We start from the raw sequence: 25,111 nt of genomic DNA, 5'->3' as shown, positions 1-25,111 counted from the left end.
AGATAGCAAATTTAATAGCCATGTTTGGAGGGTTCCATTTATAAGGTTGGAAACTACAGTGAATATGAGCACCACAGATCATCCACAGAGTGATGGTCAAACTAAAAGGGTCAATGAGGTCACCGAGGATATGCTTCGAGCATATGTAAGTAAATGACAAACTAATTGGGAATATTATTTGCCCATATTAGAATCTACATATAATAGTGCCAAACATCTAGCTAGTAATTAATAAATAAATTTCTTGAACAATTGAAAATCTCTTAATTCATTATACAGATCCTATTTTGTGTCTTTAATAATAAAATTTATTTTAACATTATGACCTAAATGAAAAGTGCTATGGATTAAATGCAAAGTTCTATATCCCAAATTCAAATTGCTACATGCTATATGCAAAAGACTATGTGCAAAATGCAAAATGATATGAACCCAAGGAAGGGCATGTTCCTTGGTCTTATAATTTTTGGAGAGGAAGTGTGCCAACTCTCCCCCCATACTATACGTGTGGTTATGTGCTAAATGCGATGTACCATGTGCAAAATACAAAGTGCAATGTGCAAAATTCAAATTACCAAAAGTGCTAAATTGAAACTGCTTTGTGCTAAGTGCAAGTTTAAAATACTATGTGGTGATAAATGAAAAGTCCTATATCCCAAAATACTATGTGCTAAATGCAAAATGATATGAACCCAGGGAAGGGCATGCTCCTTGGTCTTATAATTTTTGGAGAGGAAGTGTGTCAACTCTCCCCCCACACTATACATGTGCTTATGTGATAAATGCAAAGTACTACGTGCAGAATTCAAATTGCTAATTGCTAAATTAAAGTTCTGCTTTGTGCTAAGTTTAAGTTGAAAGTACTATGTGCTAAATGAAAAGTGCTATATCCCAAATTCAAATTGCTACAAAATATATGCAAAATGCTCTCTGCTAAATGCAAACTCCTATGTGCAAAATGCAAAGAGCTATTTACTATGTACTATATTCGAAATGCTATATGCTATATGCTATATTCAAATTGCTATCAACATAAACTAGAGATGTCATAAATTCTGTGTGTGAAATATAAAGTGTTAAATTCGTATTGCTACATACTATATGAAAAATGCTGTTTACTAAATACAAACTGATATGATCCCAAAGAAATGGATGTTCCTTGGTCTTATAATTTAATAGCCTGAAGCGTCCTAATTCCTCTCACACAAACATATAATTTTATGTTAAATGAAACATATTATGTGCTAGATGTAAAGTCTTATGTGCTAAATTTAAATTTCTACATATGTCTTGAATGCGATTCAAATGAACCTTAGAAATTGCACCTTCTTTCGTGTTATAACTTTTGGAAAGAAACTGTGCAAACTCTATCCTCACAAAAACATGAAGAAGGGGATGTTTGTTGGTCTTATAATTTTAAGATATGAATTGTGCTAGCTACTTTGCTATTTGCTAAATTTACTTTTTTAAATACAAAAGGTATAATTTAATGATGTATATAAATTATTATTTACAAATTCAAAATTGTTATCATATTACATAATATAGTCACACCTTATCTCATTTCTAATTAATTAAAACCTTTGTAAACAACCTTGACATTTTGTTTGCATATTATTCAAAGTGGTGAATTTCAAGTCATTCATAACACTCTGATCTACAATGGAAAAATAAATTAGGTACTTCTACTTTAACATATAATTTACTTTACAAATATGAAAAGGTCAGTTATTGAAAGGAGAGAACACGCTTCTCACATTAGCATAGAAAACAAGAAAAGACGATTACAACTGGGTTTCTCTTCATTAGCTATTCATCGATAAATTTCTAAAAGAACGAAACCAGATTACTTCTTTATATATTTCAAAGATGCAATATTGTGTGTTTTGTGGTAGAATAGAATTCAATACTAGATCTTTCACAAAGTTAAAATAAGCATTATCACTACTAGAATTAAGTATCCCACCAAATGACTTATCTAATACCTTCATAAGTTTGAATGTAGAAAATGGCCTAGGACATAGAATAAAAATGACTTGTAAAGCATGCATAGATAGTCCATTCAGAAAGTTGTACTCGGTTCCTTATGATCCAGACTATTTATAGAAATTATTACGTGCGGACATATTTCAAATGCAAATGCCTTTAATAATCAATATATCCCTAAACATTTTAAAAGGTATTTCATCTTTAGTGATAGGTATACTACAAAGGAGATCGATGTTGGATAATCCATTATTATGTTGGAATCTCTAGCACAAAGATTTTGTAGTAACTCAACAAACCTACTATCAACAACGAAACACGTTCTAGCGTTTAACTCTGAACGAACCCCATATTTAAAAAATACTTGACAATGTATGAATGACCACATCCAAAACTAGGAGTAAGTGTTCTTTCTTTAGAAGTTATTTCTGATATTCTTGAAAGGCACTCTGCTGACTCCCCGTCCGACCTTTGAAAATTGCACATGAGGAGAACTACTTGTCATTACTAGAACAAATCAACATGCTACCTACAACTCATCAGTTAAAAAAAAATACATCGCATGAAGTCGGCACTATTGTACTTTGCAGTTCAACAAGAATTATTGAGCATCAACTCATAACATCTATGGAAGGTCTGTCACAATGTGACGAGTTATTTAACACATGAGTATGCATTATTCCCATTTCTCTTTCCTTTCAGATATGGTGCTCATGGTGGCAAGATGTTCTTCAACGTATATTTGAAAATGAGAATATCAACATTGTTCTTCGTGTTTACTCTTTACAAACCATACTTGTTGATGCACGAAATACATCAATCTATTATAATTGCAAAGTGCACTTGCTAATAGATTAAAATCGCCACCAACTAACAAATATGATACTTCAAAAAAGCCCATTACGTGTTTTTCAAAACTCCTTCATGGCTTCAATTGACCTACATTATGATCCCAATATACATAACACAACACATGCGAAATTACTTCAAATGATGAATGAGTTCAAGGACTTAAAAAATGCAACTCTTTCTTCTAAACAACAAGAAATCTACGACAAGATTAATGGATCACCCGTAGGACAAGGAAAATCCATCATTCATGTCATTTGTTGCAATAAAACAAGGAAAATCCATTGTTTTAGCAGCAACAATAGGAGCTGCTACAATGAGACTAAGTTGATTAACAACCACTATCCATCATCCGTTTGCTCTACCAAAGAGACACAATATGTTTTGTGCCTCTTTACCAGTGTCAAATGAACGATACATAGAATTTTAAAATGTAAAAATCATAATAATTGATGAGATCTCAATGATGACATGCCAAACATTAAACACAGTAATCAGACAGCTATGAGAAACTTGCAAGGAAGCAATCTTGCAAACTTTTGAAAATAAAAAGATGCTCTTGTTTGGAGATATGTCCCAATTTCCTTTAGTATGTAAATGCAAGGTACAAGAGAATGAATTTTATAGAAAATGCTATATCAGTAACTTCGGTTTGTAGACAACTACAACCTTTTCATTCCTTCACACCTCAATACGTCACCTACAAGGTCCAACATACATAGAATTCTTAAACATAATCAGGATAAGACAACCAATGGTAGAAGAGATTCAATATTATCTAGGTGATGTGATAATAAGTGATAGTGAAGCAAACAATTTCATTGACAAGGACACAACTATATTGTGCACCCATCAAAATGACTCACGATACTATAATGAGCTCATACTACATAAGAAATTCAATGAGCATCAAATTAAAAGCATCATTGTGACATCTAATGCAGATCAAATCTTAGAATTACAAGGATGGATAATGGATCCCAATTTCCACTCCATGCAACAAATTGCAATAGGAGCAAAAGTCATGACCATAGAAAACATTGATCTCACAATGGTGCTATTACAAGCGTCATATCACTACAAATAGATAATAAAACAAACAACATTTTAAAAATTCATGCCAAGATCTTATCAAAAAATGAAAAAATCACACTAAGACGATCAAAACACAAACGGAAGCTATTAAACTCCATATGGTATCACAAAACAACTTTTCCAATCACTCTAGCATACGCAATAACAAGACACAAGTCACAAGGATGCACACCAAGAGGAAAGGCTCTTGTAGTCATTCAACATCATTTGCACTAGGCCTAACATATGTCATGCTTTGCAAGTTACCACTCAAAACAACTTGCGAATCTTAAATAAAATCAGTTCATCTAATTTCTTTTCGACTTAAGCAATCACTGACACATGTTCGGAGAGACAAAGAAGATATGCTACCAGACATGAAGAATATCTAAACCAAAGGCTAGTGGCTACATCCAACTATGGGAGGCAGAGTAAGTTTAATGCCCAAAGGGGGCTGACAGAGCAACTATCCAATAAGAGCAACTAGCATGAGAAGAGAGACTCGGTTATGCTACCCCAGGGGTGGAAGTTGACTACTATGCAAAGCTAGAAGATTAGAACAATGGTGTTAGGCATCCCAAAAGATTGGTGGGTGAAGGCCCGTCATAGGGTAAATGGAATCTGAGCACTCATCTACGGAGAATTTGGATTTTGAATAGATGGCCATCGCCTCGGTGGAACAAAAAAATGAACATGAAGACCAACTCAAAGAGTGATGAGAACATCTTCGGAGATACTCGGTGATCATACCTGAAGGAATTCACCCAGGAAGGTATGAAGCCAGAAGACCAGCTATGACAGATGGAAAAAGAATCCATTGTCATAAAGACAGGCATGCTTCTGGTGGTGAGAGACGCCACCATAAATCCAATGTGAATGAAGAACAGCTAACGAAGTTTGCCTGAGTTCCTATCAGAACACATAGAGAACCTACTAGGCCGACAGGTATATGACAAGTTGTAATACCAATCAAGTCAAGAGTCTAAAACGATCTCATAATTATGAATTTGACAAAAGGTGGGGAGGAGCGAGCGAGTCAAATCTTCCAAGCAGTAGACCGGCCTACTCGGGTTTTGGGGTGGAAAAATTTAGGTCCAGCTCCAATATCAAGGAAAAGTTCCAAAATTTTAAAGGAACAGGTGATGAAGGTCCTTATCATTTGCAGAGTTTCCTGCATGTCCACCACATCAATGGCACAATGACAGATGAAGAGTACATGGGAAATACATTGTATTTTCCAAGTACTTTAATTAAGAATGCTCAAAGGTGGTTCAATCAGTTTCCAATTGGATATTTTCCTGATTGGTATGCCATGTCACAAGCTTTCTTATGAAGGTTTTGACTAGAGATTAATGAAGAGGACGTGAGAACAAAGTTAAGTGAACTGAAACAGAATAAAGGCGAGTCCATCCAAGATTTTGTGCTTAGGATGAGATATCTTATCAATCAGTTGAGTACAGTGCCAAATGACAAGTCTATGCGATCTTGGTTGATTAAGGTATTTACTAGGTTGATTTGCATAAGCCAGAGATAGTCAATTCGACCAAAACTGCTAAATCGAGCTATTGCTTTGGAGAAAAGTGAAGGTTTTAAAAACAAAGTGAAGAAGAAGAATGCTGAGCGTGATACTGAGGAGACTCCAGCCAAGAAGGACAAGCTAAAAACTGAGTTGGAGAAGGAGTTAAAGAAATAGGGCATTCGAGGTATACCAAGTAGCAATGAAAAGTGGTGTAATAAGTGTTCCACAGGTGGATATGTGGAAGAAGAATGCAAGACTAAGTACTACACCAAGTTTGGCCCCACAATGACTTAGATTATTGGATTAATGGAAAAAATAGACAAGTGTCAGCAAACCAGGTCGCAGCAGCTGTTGATAATCGAGCACCAAGTGGCAAACCTCTGTGTCTTGAGCCAAAGGACAAAGCTAAGAATGGAAAAGACAAGAGTGATTCATCTAAAATGAAATGTTTCTATTGTGGAGAGAACCATTTGCATTTTGGCTAGGCTAATTGGGCGGAACACTTAAAATTCTTAAAGAATAACATGGAGAGAAAAGAAGTAGATCCAAAATGCAGAGCCGTTGTAGCTGACTTGCCTGAAATAGTTAATGCCCAAGTAATTACTCGATCAAAAGAGGCAGTGACAATAGTTGAAGACATTGAAACTTTGGGTAAAGACATCAATTGGAAGGAACTCAAGGAGTTGGTAGCCAAGATTGCAAGGGGGTTGAAAGGAAAGGTAGCTCCAACAGTTGAAACGCCCGAGTAGTTCTAGTGCTCTATTACCAAGCAAGGAGAACCCTCAAGAGCTAGCTTGAAAGAAGAATCCCTTATGCCACAAGAAACTAGTGCAAAAGTAGCCCAAGCATGGGAAACATTCAAAAATATGCAAGTCAGTCTAGCTTTTGCCGAGTTGATGCAAATAGCTCCATATTGCCATGACTTCTTTGCTAAGTAGATCAAGGAATCTACCAAGCAACCCAAAGAAGTACAAACCTTAGCCACTATGCCTATGATTGATACACCAGTTGTGGATGAAGAAGTTCTAGTCATTACTATCAATATTAAGAAGCAGAATATACCAGGTGTAATAATGGATAGAGGATTAGGAGTGAACATCACTTTTGAAGAAATTTCCCAAAGGCTAAAGTTCAAGTCATATCAACCATCACCATTCTAAGTGCATATGGCAAATCAATGACCAGTTGATCCTAAGGGTATGCTACAAGATGTGGTCATATTGATAGGTGGCATCTACTATACAATTAGTTTTATTGTGATTACCATGGAGCAACATGCCTACCCAATTTTATTGGGGAGACCTTGGCAGAAAAGTGCAAAAGTACTCCATGATTGGGATACAGAGGAAATGATTATTAAGACAGAAGGTCAAGATGTGTGTATACCAACCAATCCTCAGAAGGTTTCGAGTTGTTGTCACCCCAAGAATCTAGAAGTCAAAGATCCATTTCCACAAGATGTTGAATTTCGGTTAATGGAGTTGCATATTTTGCCTGTGGGTGAGATAGACATTTTTCAAGTAGTTGCAGACATCAAGCAAAAGTTGAGAGTTGAACAGATTGCTAAACAAAAATATCTTTCTCTGAGCAATTTACAGAGGATATTGAAGGAGAAAGATTTCTAAAATACCAGTAACAATCACACGCCTCGAAAGTGAACAGTTAGTTCCAGAAGCTACACAAGAGTTGAATCTAGGAACACAAGATCACCTAGCCATGATAGTGGTAAGTGCCAATTTTTCTACCGAGCAACTTGGACTGACAAGGGGATCTATTTGTCAGGTTTAAGGATGTGTTTGCATGGAATTACAAAGATTTAAAAGGAGTTTCTCTTGAACTATGTCAGCATAAGATACCTTTAGTTCGAGATGCTATGCTGATTTGACAGCAAGGGTATAGAATGAATCCCAATTATGCTAATGCAAGTCAAAGCTGAATTGGATCAACTTTTACATGCTAGATTCATACACGCCATAGACCATAGTGACTGGCTCTTCTCTACTGTGGTTGTGCCTAAGAAAAATGGCAAACTTTGATTTTGTGTGGACTACGCTCAAGTAGTTCCAAATACATTTCCCATACCTTTCACTGATGGAATTTTAGATCAAGTGGTAGGCCATGAGATGTACTCATTTCTGGATGGCAAATTATAGTGGCTCCTGAAGATCAATCAAAGACTGTAGGGTGCTTATGCTACCAAAGTGATGCCTTTTGGATTGAGGAATGCCCCATCCACTTTTCAAAAGTTTATGATGGATGTAAGAAAAGAATACAACGTCTGTGCTCAGCAGATAACAAGATCTCGTATGCAAGAGAGAAAAGCAAATAGTATGGAGAATCAAAAATTTGATTACTATAAAACTGACACAATAGATGGCGCTGCCTCCCAGCCATGCGCTCCTGTGAGAGAAGCTTCAATGGCATGCTGGAAACAGTAGAGGACGGAGGCTGGATACTAAGGAATCAAGGTTGCTGTAGCCAGTGATGAAATGGGCTTCACGAGCTTGCTCTTATATAGCCACCACTAGTAGTCCGTTAGACCCAATTGAGTGACCGACCCAATCCGCCCAAAATGGCCGACTCGGTCCCGAAATAGGCCACCGACCACACGATAGAACCGGTGCGCAAAATAGAACTGGCCCACAGCCATCTGGGATCATCTGGGGCTCCAAACGGGCCCCGCAACCGCTGCCCTGGGAAATGCTCTATCTACCCTCAGTGTGGTCAGTCATGGGATGCCTTCCCACACTTGCATGTAGCCTAGTTGGCAGTGTGCCAACTCTATCTGAAGTCGTCCAGCCATCAGGCCACACATGGCCCCCATCTGGTGTCCAAACCAGGACCTATTGGATAACCGAGCTACTCAAATGCCTTCTTCTCATAAGGGGGGCTTACAAGTAGAGCTAGCTGGTTCTCGCGTAGTTACACGAGAGTGGAGCATTGATATCTAACACCCCCCCTCAATGTCCACCTGCAAGTGAACTTACTTTTTCGGCCCAATGCCAAGTCGATGAAGATGCCTCTCCAGCAAGTCTCTTCCAAGAGCCTTCGTGAAGATGTCCGCAGCATTCTCTGTAGTCAAACAGTACACCAAGTCGACCTCTCCATCCATGATGAGCTCGCGTACAAAGTGATATTGAATCTCAATGTGTTTTGTGCGAGCGTGGAACACAGGGTTCTTTGCAATCGCCATGCAACTCTGATTGTCACATGATAACTGCGTAGGCTTGTTCTACACTACTGCACCCATGTCCCCTAAAATCCTCCTCAACCACACTGCCTCACAAGAAGCAAAACATGCTGATTTTTGTACTCAGCCTCGGTAGAAGAAAGAGCAACTATGGGTTGCTTCTTGTTGACCCATGACACAGCTCCAGATCCAAGTGAGAAACAGTAACTTGTCATTGATCTCCTGCTGTCCACGTCTCCTGCCCAATCCAAGTCACAGAATCCGGTCAAGATGTTGCCCTTGGTATAGGTGATGCCATAATCAAGTGTACCTTTGATGTATTTCAGCACCCGCATACCTGCCCTCCAATGGTTCTCCCGGGGCTTATTGGAAAACTTGCTTAGTACACCAGTCACAAAACTGATGTCCGGCCGTGTGTTGCACAAGTAAATCAAACTGCCCACAAGACTTCTGTACTTTGCTTCGTCCACCAGTGGTGATGGATCCTCGTTTGAGAGCTTCACGTTAACCTGCATAAGGGTGCCAACTGTCTTGCACTCAGCCATGCCAAATGCCTTCAGTATCTCTCCAGCATACTTCAGCTGTGAGATGATCTGTTTTGGCTCTTGCCAAACTTCAATCCCTAAACAGAAATGCATCAGTCCGACGTCTATCATTTCAAACTCTCTTCCTAGCAAATGCTTTGTCTGCGAGATCTTCTCTTCATGGTTCCCTGTTATGACAAGGTCGTCCACATAAAGTACCACGATCATACACCTACCTCCTTCTTTGAAGATATACAAATTTGCATCAGATGGGCTCCTCCTGAACCCGTTTTGCAGAAAGTAGGCAGCAATCCGCTAGTACCACGCTCGTGGGACCTGTTTCAGCTCATAAAGTGCCTTCTTCAGTTTACAAACTTTACCTTCTAAACCGGGGATCACAAAACCTGGTGGTTGTTCCACGTATACCTCCTCCTTGAGATCTCCATTCAGAAAGGCAGATTTTACATCCATTTGAAACACGGGCCAACTTCCCTGGGCTGCTAAAGCCAAAACACTGCGAATTGTGGTTAGTCGAGCTGTGGGAGCAAAAGTATCATGATAATCAAAACCATATACCTGTGCGAATCCTTTTGCCACGAGTCGAGCCTTGTACTTATCCAACGTGCTGTCGGACTTGTACTTGGTCTTGTACACCCACTTGGTGCTGATTACCTTACATTTTGGTGGACGATCCACAAGGTTCCAAGTGTTGTTCTTCATTATGGAGCCATACTCCGACTACATAGCCTCCATCCTCCTATCATTACCCTATACCTCTTTAAGACGCTTGGGTTCTTCAGCATGGATCACCTCTATCATCAAAGTGTAGTTGACCAAGTGTTCCTGCGCTCTTCTTTGCTCCTCTAATCTCTTGGACCAGCAAATTTCGGATGGTTCCTCCTCAATGGTTGGAGGTTCTGAGATGCCTTGTGCACTCCTCAACTCTCTCTAACACTCAGACATGTAAGGGCTTCCCTTTTTTGGATGTATACTTGTTCTGATAGTCCCGTGAGGGCTTCTTCTTTCTGCTCCCTTTGTCTCCTTCCTCTTGCCCGAACCTCTCCCTCAGTAAAGCTCTCTCTCGCTCTCTCTCTCTCTCTCTCTCAATCCCAATCCTCTCCCTCAACACAGCTTGGATACTCTCTCTCTCAATCTCAATCCTCTTCCTCAACACAGCTTGGATACTCTCTCCTCTGTGTGTGTGTGTCTCTCTCTCTTCTTTATTGAAGCTACCTCAAGAGGCTGCCATTAGTAGGCTGTCGAGGGAAAGCTTATTGGCAGCCTAGATATAGGTGTTCTCTTCTTGCTAATGTTAGTTTTGCCCATTATCTGTTTGTACCTAGACTTATGGAAGATGTCTTGGCTCATGCTTAATTGTAACCATAATCAAACCATAATCAAATGGAGGTGAAAAGTTTTGGAAATGTATATTTTCTTGATGCTTTGGAGTCATGCCAACACTTCATGTACTTATGCCAATATAGAGGGAGACATCATCTTCTGGAGTCTGGACATCAAACGCTAAAAATTATGTTTCATCTCCTTGTAGTGGGTAGTATTATCATTGAAACTGCTATAATTTGCTGAATTTCCAAGGTCTACTCAACGGAACCAGTGAAAGTTAGTAAGACTTTCTAATGAAATTTAGTCAGACTTAATGCAAGATCTTACTAATGTTTGTCCTTACTGTTGGTTGCATGTTGCAGCAACAAGGAGGAAAAATGGCATCTAGCCTTTATAGAGGAAATGGTAAGTGTTAATACTTTTAGGTTTTCTGGATCAGAAGCAGCTCTACCACGCAAGACAGTTTGTGCCAAATTGTTTGGCACCTTTGCTTTGTGAATAGATAAAAGGGGATCAGGGGATGATCTAACTCAAAGAAAGAGGCGAAAGAAGGATGGAAGGAAATGCTATCTTAGGAGGTGCAATCCATGTTGGAAATATCCTGCTATTGCAAAGAAGATGAGGTACTTGCTTTGTTATGATTATTGTTTGTCGTACTTTGCGTCGCTTTTCATTTTTTCCATTTTGATAAGAGTCATGTTGTTCCAGGATCTTCAGGATTTTTTCTCGAAAACGGGATAGTCCTGCGTAATACTATCTGGTGTCACTAGTATCAGGAGAAATTATGCATTGGCCTTTCGAACTGATAGGCATAGGGCTCTTTCATCTGAGGGAATAGCTAACATTCACAGTAGCTTTTGTGAACTTTAATTCAAAGCTTTTGCGAACCTTGAAGTTCTCAGTTGGGAATTCACTGGCTGCCACATGCAATCCCATAAAGTAGCTCGTCGATGCCCTATGTAATCTTATGTCCTTTGTGTAAGGACTCAAAAATTTGCAATGTTCTGATTATCACTTTCATAAAGGATTTTCTCTCTTTTTTCTGGTGCTCATAAGGTCAGGTTTTTTGTAAACTTAACCCCGTCTGCTGATGCGCTGATGTGACTACCAGTCTTATTTTTATCATTTGTGGCCCAAGCCAACTCTATGTTTCCCTAATTACCAGCTTTCAGTACTGAAGTCAGTCACATAAATTTTAGCTTTGAATTCAGGTGAAATTAATACCTGAGTCAAATCATGGCTTTGTTAATGCTTCAAGAAGTCATAAGGTCACATTGAGATCTTCCTGTATGACCTTCCAATATGACATGTGTCCTGCATCTTACCTGAAATGTCTTGCTTGATGGGTAACCATGCTACAGGGTGTGAGGGTTGGCTCTTCTGTTTTTTAGGAGTCTATATCTTAAGGGTGACCTGCAAATGGTTTTATAATGCAAAATAAGATGGTTTTATAATGCAAAATAAGAATCGAGTAGTTCTCACAAAAAGAAATTCAAAATATTGATCAGGTTATCTTGATCATATTCCAAGGATTTGCAGAAGTAGGTTTGAGAGATCAAGACAAGAATACTGGCATTAACATTTGCAGGACTGACTTGCTGTTTTATTGACATGTCTGAGTACTTTTGATTGTTGTCAATTTACTTCTTGGCTTCTGATTGATGCCTATTTACAGGCATCACAGCCATTCCAGATACCACATGTGCCATTTTCTTTCCTCTGTAATTTCAGTGTGGCTCATTAGGACTAATGCAAGAGTCGGAAGCAAGTTGTCAACCTGCCCTTGGAAGGATGCTTTTGATTGACGGAATACATACATGCGTGCGCGGCTCTCCCCCCCCCCTCCCCCCAACAACCTTTTCCCCCCTAACCCCCCCTAAACAGGGGTACACAGCCTTGTGACCATCAGTGCCTTCTTTTACCTTCTGAAATGGGAATGGGATTGTGTGGTCCTCATAAGGTTGAGACTTCCAGGGACATATCCCAGGCCCCATAGTAGTGCCCCTCGTTTCGTACTCTCTTTGAAATTTACGTTGATAAGTTCGTCTCTTTTGTGGACAGACCAAGAGCTCGAGGATCAATTCTAGCACAATATCTCATATACCTATCTTGTTATGTACCAAAAGTGTAACGTTGATCTCAGGAAGAACAGAGAGACTATACATGTATTTGATAGCTTTGTAGTATTTCACAAGAGTGGACATGAAGGTCAACTTGAGTAAAACCAAGGTTATGGTCTTCAACACTAATAGTACTCAGCTTCAGTGCGAGGCTTTCAACGTGTAAGGGGGTAGGTTGGGATAATCAATGCATCTTCATAGCTTACCATGAAATGGGTAGCATAGGCTTACTTGACTAGAGGGCATGCTTCTTGTTGAGATTGGAGAGAGAATGCTTCAGGCACAATTTCAGCACGTGAATACGAGATCACTCCTTTAGTTCCACTGGTGGTCCTATATGTAGGTGCTATTTGAGAAACAAGCCTCAAAGAGGATGAGTGGACTGGTTTTGAGAGGGTATATGTCCTATAGGAATGAGGCATCTATACGCAAGTTTAGTATATAGCTCATTCATTCAATTGAAAGGCTTGTTGCTCCTCCTCGAGCTCCTCTAGTACTATCTCTCCATCATCTTTGGATTTATGAAGAGCTTCTTGTAGCCTACTACATGATAAGTCTCTGGGGAGAAGAGCAAGGTCCCGTGGATATGATTGACTCCCATTCTATGCGCTAAATCTCCTCCTTGCATCAACAAGGTTTGGGATCTAGATAGGGTTCTTGACCTAGATGGAAGACAGTGACAGTGCTGGAGTTGACGTTGATGGGCTTTCCCATCTACATCGTACCCTCTAATAGGAATTTTTTGGCCATCAAGAAGTGTTAATAAACCTACCTTCCTCTCCCTCTCTCTCCCCTTCTCTCTCTAGAGGCACACATGCATACACGTGGAGAAGAAGACTATTAATATTTACCTAAGGCCAAAGAGGTGTACAAATCACCCTTGAGAGGGGATTTAGAGGACCAGGTGTATTTTTAACATGTGTGAAATGTGCCTCATCACCCCCCTCCCTCACACACGCACATGCATGCGCGCGCGCGCGCACACACACACACACACACAAGTCCCAAGGAAAGGGGAAGCCAGTTACAAGCTTTAGAATATCTCATTTTGTAACAAGAAGGCAAGATAAACTAGATCCCACGCATGTAGACAATCATAAAATGATTGCTGTAGAGATGCCCAAAAGAAGTGATATTTATTCCCTAGGGTCCATAGTGCCCAATAATGAGCCCAGTAAATAGGAATATCATATCCCTTCCTGACTGGATGAAAACCCAAACAACCAAAATTGCTTGCCAAAGCAAGCATTAGGAAAACAAGTTTGATGGTGGTGTTGTAACAAAAATAAGAAATCATTAGACTTTGGGCAATGCCAAAAAATATGGGGCATAGACTCTCGCAAGGACAGACGTCGCCTACTATAAGAGGTAGGGGCAATTTGACAGCAAGCTAGAATATGTTCATGAGGGGAAAAACCCAAACAAAACTTACCACAATAAAAACTTTTGTTGTAGAGGGAGTTTTGAAGCTAGCCCAATATGTTGTAAAATTTTCTGCCACCACCAAGAGGTGCGTATCGTAGACCAAATGCGATTGACGTGAAGAGAAACTTGAGGAGGTAGTAAGACTTTATATAAAGAGGCAACCATGATGTCAGCGAGTGATAGTGCATGGCAAACATGATCGTCCGATTGTAAAACCTAGCCGTGTTTAGCAATCTCAATATGAGGGATTACTTGATAACAATCCATAATAAAGGTCTATGTTATTTGGTCTAAAGGCATTTACCATGTGGACAATGTACTTGACGCTACTACAGGAAGATCTCAATGTGACCTTATGACTTCTTGAAGCATTAACAAAGCCATGATTTGACTCAGGTATTAATTTCACCTGAATTCAAAGCTAAAATTTATGTGACTAACTTCAGTACTGAAAGCTGATAATTAGGGAAACATAGAGTTGGCTTGGGCCACAAATGATAAAAATAAGACTGGTAGTCACATCAGCGCATCAGCAGACGGGGTTAAGTTTACAAAAAACCTGACCTTATGAGCACCAGAAAAAAGAGAGAAAATCCTTTATGAAAGTGATAATCAGAACATTGCAAATTTTTGAGTCCTTACACAAAGGACATAAGATTACATAGGGCATCGACGAGCTACTTTGTGGGATTGCATGTGGCAGCCAGTGAATTCCCAACTGAGAACTTCAAGGTTCGCAAAAGCTTTGAATTAAAGTTCACAAAAGCTACTGTGAATGTTAGCTATTCCCTCAGATGAAAGAGCCCTATGCCTATCAGTTCGAAAGGCCAATGCATAATTTCTCCTGATACTAGTGACACCAGATAGTATTACGCAGGACTATCCCGTTTTCGAGAAAAAATCCTGAAGATCCTGGAACAACATGACTCTTATCAAAATGGAAAAAATGAAAAGCGACGCAAAGTACGACAAACAATAATCATAACAAAGCAAGTACCTCATCTTCTTTGCAATAGCAGGATATTTCCAACATGGATTGCATCCATCCTTCTTTCGCCTCTTTCTTTGAGTTAGATCATCCCCTGATCCCCTTTTATCTATTCACAAAGCAAAGGTGCCAAACAATTTGGCACAAACTGTCTTGCGTGGTAGAGCTGCTTCTGATCCAGAAAACCTAAAAGTATTAACACTTACCATTTCCTCTCTGAAGGCTAGATGCCATTTTTCCTCCTTGTTGCTGCAACATGCAACCGACAGTAAGCACAAACATTAGTAAGATCTTGCATTAAGTCTGACTAAATTTCATTAGAAAGTCTTACTAACTTTCACTGGTTCCGTTGAGTAGACCTTGGAAATTCAGCAAATTATAGCAGTTTCAATGATAATACTACCCACTACAAGGAGATGAAACATAATTTTTAGCGTTTGATGTCCAGACTCCAGAAGATGATGTCTCCCTCTATATTGGCATAAGTACATGAAGTGTTGGCATGACTCCAAAGCATCAAGAAAATATACATTTCCAAAACTTTTCACCTCCATTTGATTATGGTTTGATTATGGTTACAATTAAGCATGAGCCAAGACATCTTCCATAAGTCTAGGTACAAACAGATAATGGGCAAAACTAACATTAGCAAGAAGAGAACATCTATATCTAGGCTGCCAACAAGCTTTCCCTCGACAGCCTACTAATGGCAGCCTCTTGAGGTAGCTCCAATAAAGAAGAGAGAGAGAGAGAGAGAGAGAGACACACACACACACAGAGGAGAGAGTATCCAAGCTGTGTTGAGGAAGAGGATTGAGATTGAGAGAGAGAGTATCCAAGCTGTGTTGAGGGAGAGGATTGGGATTGAGAGAGAGAGAGAGAGAGAGAGAGCTTTACTGAGGGAGAGGTTCGGGCAAGAGGAAGGAGACAAAGGGAGCAGAAAGAAGAAGCCCTCACGGGACTATTAGAACAAGTACACATCCAAAAAAGGGAAGCCCTTACATGTCTGAGTGTCAGAGAGAGTTGAGGAGTGCACAAGGCATCTCAGCTCAGATTATTTAGCACATCACTAAAGTCTAATACTATTGTGAAGTGGCCTTCATTACATCATTTTTAGACTGAGTCTGTGGGTCTAGAATTAAAGTCTCTGATTAGAGCTATACCATCTTGATAAACAGCCCATTTTCCTTCCTTTCAAGCTTCTTTTACTTTTATCAATTGTGCATTTCTTACCTTGAGCTGAGTCGGGGTGAGCTCCTCGGAAATCCCTATTCTAGTACCTCTCAGTTTGTTGGTTTGTCTGAGGACTTTGTTCCTTGCTGTCTCGTCATGAAAGATTACTCTTGCTTGTGCCCCCTTTTGGTAGGCAATTTTGGATCCCAATCAACCTAAGGAATTGTCTTCTTGAGATGTTCAATCTTTATTTTCATACTTCCACAATCTAGTGTCGAGTTCTCGGGCAGCCCTCCCATGCGTATAATCTGGTTATTCCTATCTCTGGTTTCTTGCACACCATGGAAAGGCAAAACACGAGCTGTATGGGGGCCTTGGCAAGCTGGGTACAACTCAATATTTTCCCAAGCCAGCCAAAATGGCTACACGGATTCACATGGCTGCCTGGACACACCTCGAACATTGTGCCACTTGCAAAAGTCAAAGTTCTCCTACAAACTGATGTGATAGGTAGGAAATGGTGGTGGTACTTGTCTATTTCATGACATACAAGCATTCACTAAGGCGGGATGCAAATAGGATGCAAGGGGGAGCCTCTGATACCGATCCAAAGGCAAGTGACGGGGGAGATAGATTGCCAGAGACTTAGGGCACTACCCTATATCAACAATACTATTCTAATTATATTCTTCGGGATCTTAATTTCCTTAATAGAAGTTTATAGACTGTAATAGCCAAGCTGCAGCCTTGTTGTGATCCCTTTTTATAATGTTTAGTCTAGGGCACTGCACCATCATATTTGAATGGGCAGATTCACATTTATTCCTCTAATACAAGAAAACTTTCTGTATTCTACCTCTGAATTATAATTTTGGTATGATTTTGTATTTCAAAATGAAATAAGAACGTGTATTATATGTGCCATAATGCTTTGATTTTATGCTATAGTTTTGATTCTAGGTGTTTAACTGACTATTGCACTGCACTGTATACTATTATGAGGTTGTGATGTTACCTCAGCCCCATGAGGCCCATCTGGCAGGGCAGAACAAGTTTCAGCTCCCAATTTGTTTGTTTGCTGCTGTAATGGTGCTTCAGCATCGATAGCCCTATCTTTCAAAATAAAGCCACCTTCATTAGCCTTCACTAGCTCATCAATTCGTTGAAACTGCCATGTCCAATCTGTATTGTACAAGAATTGACGTAGATCAAATCTGTTGTCCTCAGGAGAAGACCTCTGTATGAAAAAAAATACAACCCACCTGTCAAATATGAACATCTAAGGTCTACCAAATCCTAGGACTATACAAAATTAAAAAGTAAAAGACCAACAATTTTAGCTACAAAAAACCTCTGACTCACCTGCTTGAATAACAATGAAATACTGTGCAGCCTAGAAATTAGTTTTTAGTTTTTAAAGCATTTAGGCTGTTTCCCAAACAGTTGATCGAATGGATCAAAGGAAGGGATGAGGTAAGGGAAGCAGGCAGCAGCTGCATCAGAGGTTTCAAGAAAAGTCTAGCTTTATCCACGTACAATCCCCAGGTCCCCCTTGGCCCCTCCTGTCCCCTCCCTCTTCCCCCTCTCTTTTCCATTGTCACCTCCCAGCCAACTCACCTTCCCACTCATGTTCCGTCTTCATTAGGCACTACGATAGAGGTATGGGCTCCCTGATGAGGGACACTTTCTAGCAGGCGTTTCCATTGAGGAGGCTGACAAGGGTTTTCTATCAAGGATGACCAACAATCTCTAGAACAAGTGCTATAATTCTTATAAAGTGTATACGAGTTACAATGGCCAAAAAAGGGACTCGTATATATGAGTTACCATTTCATTATTCATGTTAACCGTCCAAAAACATGGTTGGTTCAGAAGATACGGACCCTAAGGTTAATGTGTATAACCCACCCAAACGTTTTGAATTGTGGCCATAGGACTACCATCATCAAACAAAACATGAATTTTCTGAGCTGCTGCTCCTCCCCGACCTTGCTGCTGCTCCCCTCCGCCTCAGCCGTACGATTGTATGGCCTGCTCTCCCTCTCCCCTCTACCATACGGCCTCTCCCTCTCCCCTCTGCACTCTCCTCTCAGCCTCGCCGCCCTCTCCTCTCCTCTCCCTAGCCTCTCCTCTCTACCTCGCCCTTCTTCTCTCCTCTCTACCCGCTCTCTCTACCCCGCTCCCTTGCTGCTCCCTTGCCGTATGGCCGTACAGCCTCCTCCCCGCCTGCCCTCTCTTTTCCGCCCCTCTCTTTTCCGCCCCTCTCCTAGCCTCTCCGCCCTACCCTCTCCTCCCTACCCCTCTCTTCCTCTCCGCCTACCCTCTCCTCCCCCTTCCCTAGCCTCTCCGCAGATCAGAGAGCAGAGTATGCCTTTCATGCCGGAGAGTCATTTTGGACACAAAAGGGAGATAGGGTCAACAAGCAGTTCTTCTCTACTCTTGGCCCCAAACATAGTAGGGAGAGCGTCTCACAGCTTGTTGACTCATGCGGAGTTCTTTAGACACATCCAGATGCCGTCTTGCAAGTTGCCACTGATTTCTATGCCTCCCTTCTTACAGCAGATCCAAACACTCAGGCCACAGATGATGCTAGAGTGGTTATTTGGCGACACTTACTTGGGTTGGTGACAGGAGATATGATTGTTTCACTTGACGCACCCTTCACCAACGTAGAGTTCAGGACTGCTTTCTCTGCCCTTCACAAGGGCAAGTGTCCTGGTTCAGATGGACTTACTCCCTTATTTTTTAATACTTTTTGGGATCAGATTGGGGATCACATTACCTCAACCCCGCAGGGTGTATGGGACTCTAGTGAGATGCCAAACTCACTTATGGAGAGCCTCATTCATTTGATTCCGAAAGTGGATTGCAGGAATTTAGTGTCTTAGTGGAGACCGATTACCTTGCTGGGTACCTTGTACAAAATCCTAGCTAAAGCTATCAGCCTTCGTTTGCAGCCCTTTCTACCAGATCTTATCTATGATACGCAGATGGGTTTTGTGCATGGCAGGAGCATCTTTGATAACTTCGGATTGGGCCATGCATAATGGCCACAGGCTGTGGCCATTCTACTCTTGGACTTTGAGAAAGCTTATGACAGGCAGCAGACTGGGGCTTTCTGGAGAGCACACTTGCTCATTTTGGCTTCTCAGATGCATGGATCAGAGGGGTGTCAGCCCTCTACAAATCAGCCCACAGCTAGGTTATTAGTGGAGTCAGGGGAGACAGGTTTGAGATTACCAGATCAGTCCATCAAGGATGCCCCCTAGCCTCCTTTTTATTCCCTTTTTTTTTTTTTTTTGCAAATAGAGACTTCTATTAAGTATTAAAGAAAAACCGTTAGAGCAAGCTCCATACGGGATACATCATGCAATGCACGAAAAGCTCAAGAGCCAAAAAGAAAGGATTGGGGCTGATAGTGCCATCTCAATCCGGTAGAAACCTTCGAGAAAAAGGAAGAACCCCTCCAAACTCAAAGAAATATAGTCCTTCTAGAAGAGGCTGCCCGTGAAGGGCCCTGCATGCTAGTCCATATGGCTATCAAAGTGTGAACCATGTCAGTCCAAATACCCGTGAACACCTGTAATGGGTGTATCTGGGTGCCATCCAAGGCCTCAGTACATCTGGCTCTCCAAATGTGCCAAGAGGAAATGCTAGCCAAAATCTCCCAAGAGGTGTCCACTGAAACATGAGAAGCTCTGAAGGGAGTAAGTGGTACATCCTACAGAGAGAGCAGGGCTCTATCACCTGCCGGCGGACCGAGAGTGCCCAAGAAGAAGGCTCACCTTCATAAAACACCTGGGGCCCGGTAAGAGATAACCATGTGACCAAGCCCCAAGTCATGAAGAAAGGGGAAGTGTGAAAGATGCTGAGTATCCGAGCAACCCCTTTCCAAACCTCGCCTAACTGCAGTCCCAAAGGCAATGTCGCACTGACTCCTCTGCAGAATGACATCGAGGACAAGTGGGATCAGCCCCAAATCGTGATCTCCACAGGTTCACTGCAATCCCTCCACGAATAGAAAGCCAAAAGAAAAGAGTGATCTTTCTATTTCTGAGGGATTTCCAGAGCCTCCTCCAAAAATTTCTACGCAAATCTGCATCCGTGCACTCTAGTACTCTCTTGAGCATGCAAGCCCGGTGACTGGTAATTTATTACATGATGAAGAAGCTTTCCCAATGGGGGGCTCTGAAGGGAATCCAACCCCTATTGTTCAGCTGAAACCTCCTGGCATTACCAACCGTGAAACAAAAGAAGGGAATCCCCCTCTCTCGGTGCCCATGATCTATCCATTCCCACTCTCCTGGGTCCCACTACAAGCACCTGATAGGTGCACCTCCATATAACCACAACCTCCAGGATCCCAAGGCCAAGAGCAGAGGGTCGGGGTCTAAGTACCACTGCAAGCCCGCTCCATGGTCCACAAAACCAACAATCCTGACAGGCTGAAAGGCAACCTCAAGAAGAATGCCATCCTTGGATGTAGAAAGTAAACCTCCATTCCCAACATCAAAGACCAATGCATCTTCCCCAAGACCTCGTTGAGCGATCACCTGTAAAGGAACTGATGTCCTCGAAAAAGCCTCCATCCAATTGGTGGAAGTAATCGGCAGCTCAATTGTCCATTCCACCGAGATGGCTGCATCTATCTGCTGAATCCTGCGTGCTACCCCTCTGAGGTGACTCACGGACTGCAGTCTCTGATCCTCAGGTAGCCTGATAAAAGATTTCCAAGTGCCTACTGTCTAGGCGGGGCCTCTCTCCCATTTAGACTACTGCATGTAATGGGAAGTGCCCAGTGGTCTGGCATGCTCGTCAAGAATACTATCATTCCAAATGATCGGCTGCCTATCAATCTCTTCGACGGTAGAAGATGGAATCCTTCGAAGAGTGTTCCTGAAGCTCCCCCAAGCTTTCAGGATGGCAGTCATGAGAGGAGAGGCAGGAGATCTGAGAGGGGCTGATGTGAAAATCCAGCGAGGGCTGTCCACCCAATCATCTCCCAAGGTTGGTGTGCAAGCCTGAATGCGTCCAAAAAAGAAATCCTTCCAAGGTTCCTGCCCCAGGCATGAGTCCCCTCACCACCACCTTACAAAGCAATGCCCTGCACTGCAAGTCCGGGTCAATGATATTAAGGCCCCCTTCACATGTAGGGAGAATAATAGTCTTCCAGGCCACCCTTGCTGCAACATCTGTTGTGCCATCAAGTCCACTCCATAAAAAATTCCTGACTGGTCTGATTAGCTGAGTGATGCAATCCCTAGACCGGCACCAACAAGAACACACAAACCACGAGGTGGCCAAGAGGACCTGGTTCACTACCACAACTCTAGATGCAAGGTCGAGTTTGGCAAAGCTCCAAAATAGGAGCTTTTTCCTTATACTTTCTAGTACTGGGGCAAACTGCTGTGCTGGAGAGATGTCCAATCTTACCTGGCATCCCAAATACCTGATAGGAACACCCCTCTGAATCCATGAAAAACCAATGTCAACTCCCCAACCTGGAGTGTCCTCATCACTGATCCAAAAGCCAAAGAATTTATGCCAGTTAATGTGTGCCCCTGCAGCTAAGCAAAAAATATCCAAGGCTGTCCGGAAAGAATCAAGTGACTGCAAGGAGGCCGAATAAAAATAGCAGTGTCATCAGCCAACTCACAGTCAAAAAGCTCCTGCTCCTATCTCAAGGGCAGTCTCAGCCCAAAAAGCTCAGCCTGAGATCTAAGGAAGATACTCATAGCTTCTGCCACAAAAAGAAAGAGGAAGGGGGCTAAAGGGCATCCCTGACGAACTGATCTAGAAATCTGAAACCTGTCACCCCTTACTCCTCCAATCAAAACCTGGCTGTGGGCTGATTTGTAAAGGGAGGCCACCCCTTTGATCCAAGCATCTGAAAATCCAAACCGTAGAAGAGTGCCCTCAAGAAATCCCCAATCTACTCTATCATAGGCTTTCTCGAAGTCCAAGAGTAAAACTGCTAGCCTCTGCCCACTCTGCATAGCCCACTCTGTGGCTTCCCAAAAGGAAAATATATTATCAAAAATGCTCCTGCCATGCACAAAGCCTTTCTGAGTATCATGGATGAGGTCTGGAAGAAGGGGCTGTAGGCGGATGCTGATCGCCTTGGCAAGGATTTTGTAAAGAGTGCCCAAAAGAGTGATGGGTCTCCAATGGGATACAAAATTCCTGTTGCCACCTTTCGGGATAAGGTGAATGAGTCCCTCGGTTAGTGAGTCAAGCATCTCACCCGAGTCCCAAATGCCCTGCAGGGCTGAAGTAATATGATCACCTATCATATCCCAAAAGGCTATAAAAAAAGGAGTAAGACCATCGGAACTAGGGCATTTGCCCTTATGAAGGGCAGAGAGAGCAGTCTTGAATTCTGTGTTGGTAAAGCGTGCATCAAGTGAGCATAACATCTCTAGGGTGAACAACACAGGTAAACTCTGCCAAACTTCATCTCTAGCCACCTCTCTGGCCTGTGAGTTCGGATCTCCGGAATGAAGGGAGGTATAAAAATCTGTCGCTAAATGCATGACGGTTTCCGGATGGGACTACAAAACGCCGTCAGAGTCAATAAGCTGCCTGACACTCTCTCTACTATGTCCGGGACCAAGTGTAGGGAAAAAGTGTTTATTAACTCTCCCTCCCATCTGTATCCGAAAGGACTCCCGTGCATGGAAGGCATACTCTGCTCTCTGATCAAGCAAGGTCTGCAAGTGAGCCCTTGCCGTAGCAAGGCGCTCCTGTATCCAAGCATCTGATGGTCGTTTTTGCTCCTCCCTCTGAAGGGCTGCCAACTGCCGGCGGATACCGATCTCTCGCCTGAGTACCTCACCTCGCCGAGCACTAGCAACGGAGTGATAGAAGTTGCTGATATTGGCAAGTGCTGTGGCCACATGTGAAGGACCGGCCACCCCTCCCTGCAAATGAGAAACCCAGATCTCCAACACTGCCTCTGTGAGAGTCTCATCTGTGTATAAGGCGTCTGGGATCCTGCTACTGTGAGACCGTCCTCTCAGATGAGGCTCTGAAATGGACAAAAATATCGGAAAATGGTCTGAAGTGGAAACACCGGGTGCAATGCAACCTGTCCCCCCTCTATCAAGAGCCCAGTCACCCACATAAAATCTGTCAATCCGAGCATGGATAGGCATCTGCACCCTATGGTTCGACCATGAAAACAAAAGTGACTAAGACTGAACAAGAAATGCATCATCTGACCAAACATCTCTGCCATTGAACCTGAACAAGAAGGCATCCTAGGCTGCTCTCTCAAGGGAGTGGATACCACCTTCTCTACCCCCTTTCTTATCAGAAGGTGCTTCAACCATGTTGAAGTCACCTCCAATAATCCACGAATCCGCAATGTCAGCCCACGAGAGCAACTCTTTCCAAAACAAAACACGGTCCCCTCTGTTGTTCGGAGCATAAAGGTTGAGGAAACCAACCTTACGTCCGTCAATCAGAAGTAAAACCCACTGGGCCCTGGAAAGGGTTATGGTACCGTGTCCAATGACCAGAGGGAGAATAGAGTCTGAAACTGAAATGCATGTACCTCCTCTGGTTCCCAAGGCAGGAAGCCAAAAATTCCGGCTTGAGAGCAACTTACCTGACTTGGAGCAATCTCTGATATCCAGTTTGTGTTTCTGAAGAAAAAGAATGTCTAGGGAACCACCTGAAACACCTGGATGGAGCTGATTCCTGATCAATTGTCTGCGACGGCGATGAGGGATGCCACCCAATCCCTGTATATTGCAACTGGCTATCCTCATCGGCGGGAGGAAGTGGGTTGGAATACCTTACCCGACCTGGTGGCAGAAACAGAAGCCTCTACCGGAGTAGACCTCCTGCCATACACACGAGGTCCGAGGGGAGGAAAGTCCACAGGCGAGAGAGAGAAGGATCTCTCAATAGGGATGCCGATAACTGGCTCTCCAAAAGTAGAGGGTACAAAATCATCATCTGGGAGGCTAGAGAGGTCCTCCAAAGCAGAAAATGAGTTCCGCTGAGCCAGTCCTCGGGAGGGGGTACGAAGGATTCCTACCGAAGCAGGAAGAGAATGTAAAACCCCCTTCCCTCTGTCTAAAGAGGGAGGCACCTATACTGGATCCTGATCAAAAAGTGGTGCAGACGAGATGCCAACAACTTGCGCTGCTGAGGAAGGTACAGCCGGATCCAAGGGTGGAGTCGAACAAGGCTTCTGAACACTAGTCTCCTCCTGAGGCTCCAAGGGGGTAGCCTCCAAAGAGGTGGAGGAGTGAACTAGAGTAGAGGGCCTAGCCGCGACCGGAGCCCACCGTGGGCTAGAGGTGGCGCGGGGTGCCGAAGGGACTCGAGTAGCCCTAGGAGAGGGGGGAGCCTATGTCTGAGGCCGTGTCTGTGGAGCGGTAGGTCCTGCTCTAGCTCTCTGTCGTAAGCTAGTACGAGCTGGTTGCTTTGTGGGCCTCTTTTTCTTCTTTGGGCAATCTCTGGCGAAGTGCCCCGAGGATCTGCAAATCCTGCACTGGTCCTGCCGACCTGCAACCTCAAATCTCTGGCGAAGGAAGGACCCATTGGGTCGCTGTAGCATGATGTGGTCATCTGAAATATTGAGGTCCTGGACAATGACCCTAACCCTGGATACCCCGTCCATCCTGACCGCCTCAGCAGCCGAAGGGGGCTCGCCAGGGAGAGGGGGGATCTCTGCCACCACACCAAACCTCTCGCCAATAACTGAAAGAAGCCGGTGATAAACTGAGGGAAGACCAGGGAACATGATGAAAACAAAATCTCCCTGCATGTCCTCTTCAACTGGGTCAAATCCCAGTTGAAAAGGAAACAAAAAGATCCTCCTGTAGCCTAGAAGTAGAAACCCGGCCTGTAGCAGGTCTCTCGTGACGTCCAGGGAATCTAGGCACACCTGAAAGAAACCCCATCCCA

At 42.7% G+C, this 25,111-nt stretch overlaps 1 protein-coding gene across 2 annotated transcripts in view; it reads right to left on the bottom strand.

Moving 5' to 3' along the window:
* Nucleotides 1-3,302: 3,302 nt before the first annotated feature.
* Nucleotides 3,303-25,111, bottom strand: part of LOC147887864 (glutamine-dependent NAD(+) synthetase-like) — a 189,731-nt gene continuing 167,922 nt past the window's right edge. Inside the window, exons 13-16 of one of the 2 annotated variants that reach the window (XM_087393416.1) lie at nucleotides 17,208-17,429; nucleotides 15,226-15,268; nucleotides 15,029-15,128; nucleotides 14,615-14,943 (exon numbers count right to left, since the gene is read on the bottom strand). In XM_087393416.1, coding sequence (XP_087249542.1) covers nucleotides 14,901-14,943; nucleotides 15,029-15,128; nucleotides 15,226-15,268; nucleotides 17,208-17,429 — 408 coding nt within the window. In that variant the 3' untranslated portion in view covers nucleotides 14,615-14,900. Of the gene's footprint in view, nucleotides 3,536-14,614; nucleotides 14,944-15,028; nucleotides 15,129-15,225; nucleotides 15,269-17,207; nucleotides 17,430-25,111 lie in introns of those variants that run through there. The other variant, XM_087393417.1, reaches the window with a different exon arrangement.

The sequence above is a fragment of the Dipteris shenzhenensis genome, chromosome 22, assembly GCF_047967505.1.
Source record: "Dipteris shenzhenensis isolate YYH24624 ecotype China chromosome 22, Dip_SZ_1.0, whole genome shotgun sequence".
In the NCBI taxonomy this organism is placed as follows: domain Eukaryota; kingdom Viridiplantae; phylum Streptophyta; class Polypodiopsida; order Gleicheniales; family Dipteridaceae; genus Dipteris; species Dipteris shenzhenensis.
This window is presented reverse-complemented; position numbering and strand designations above follow the sequence as displayed.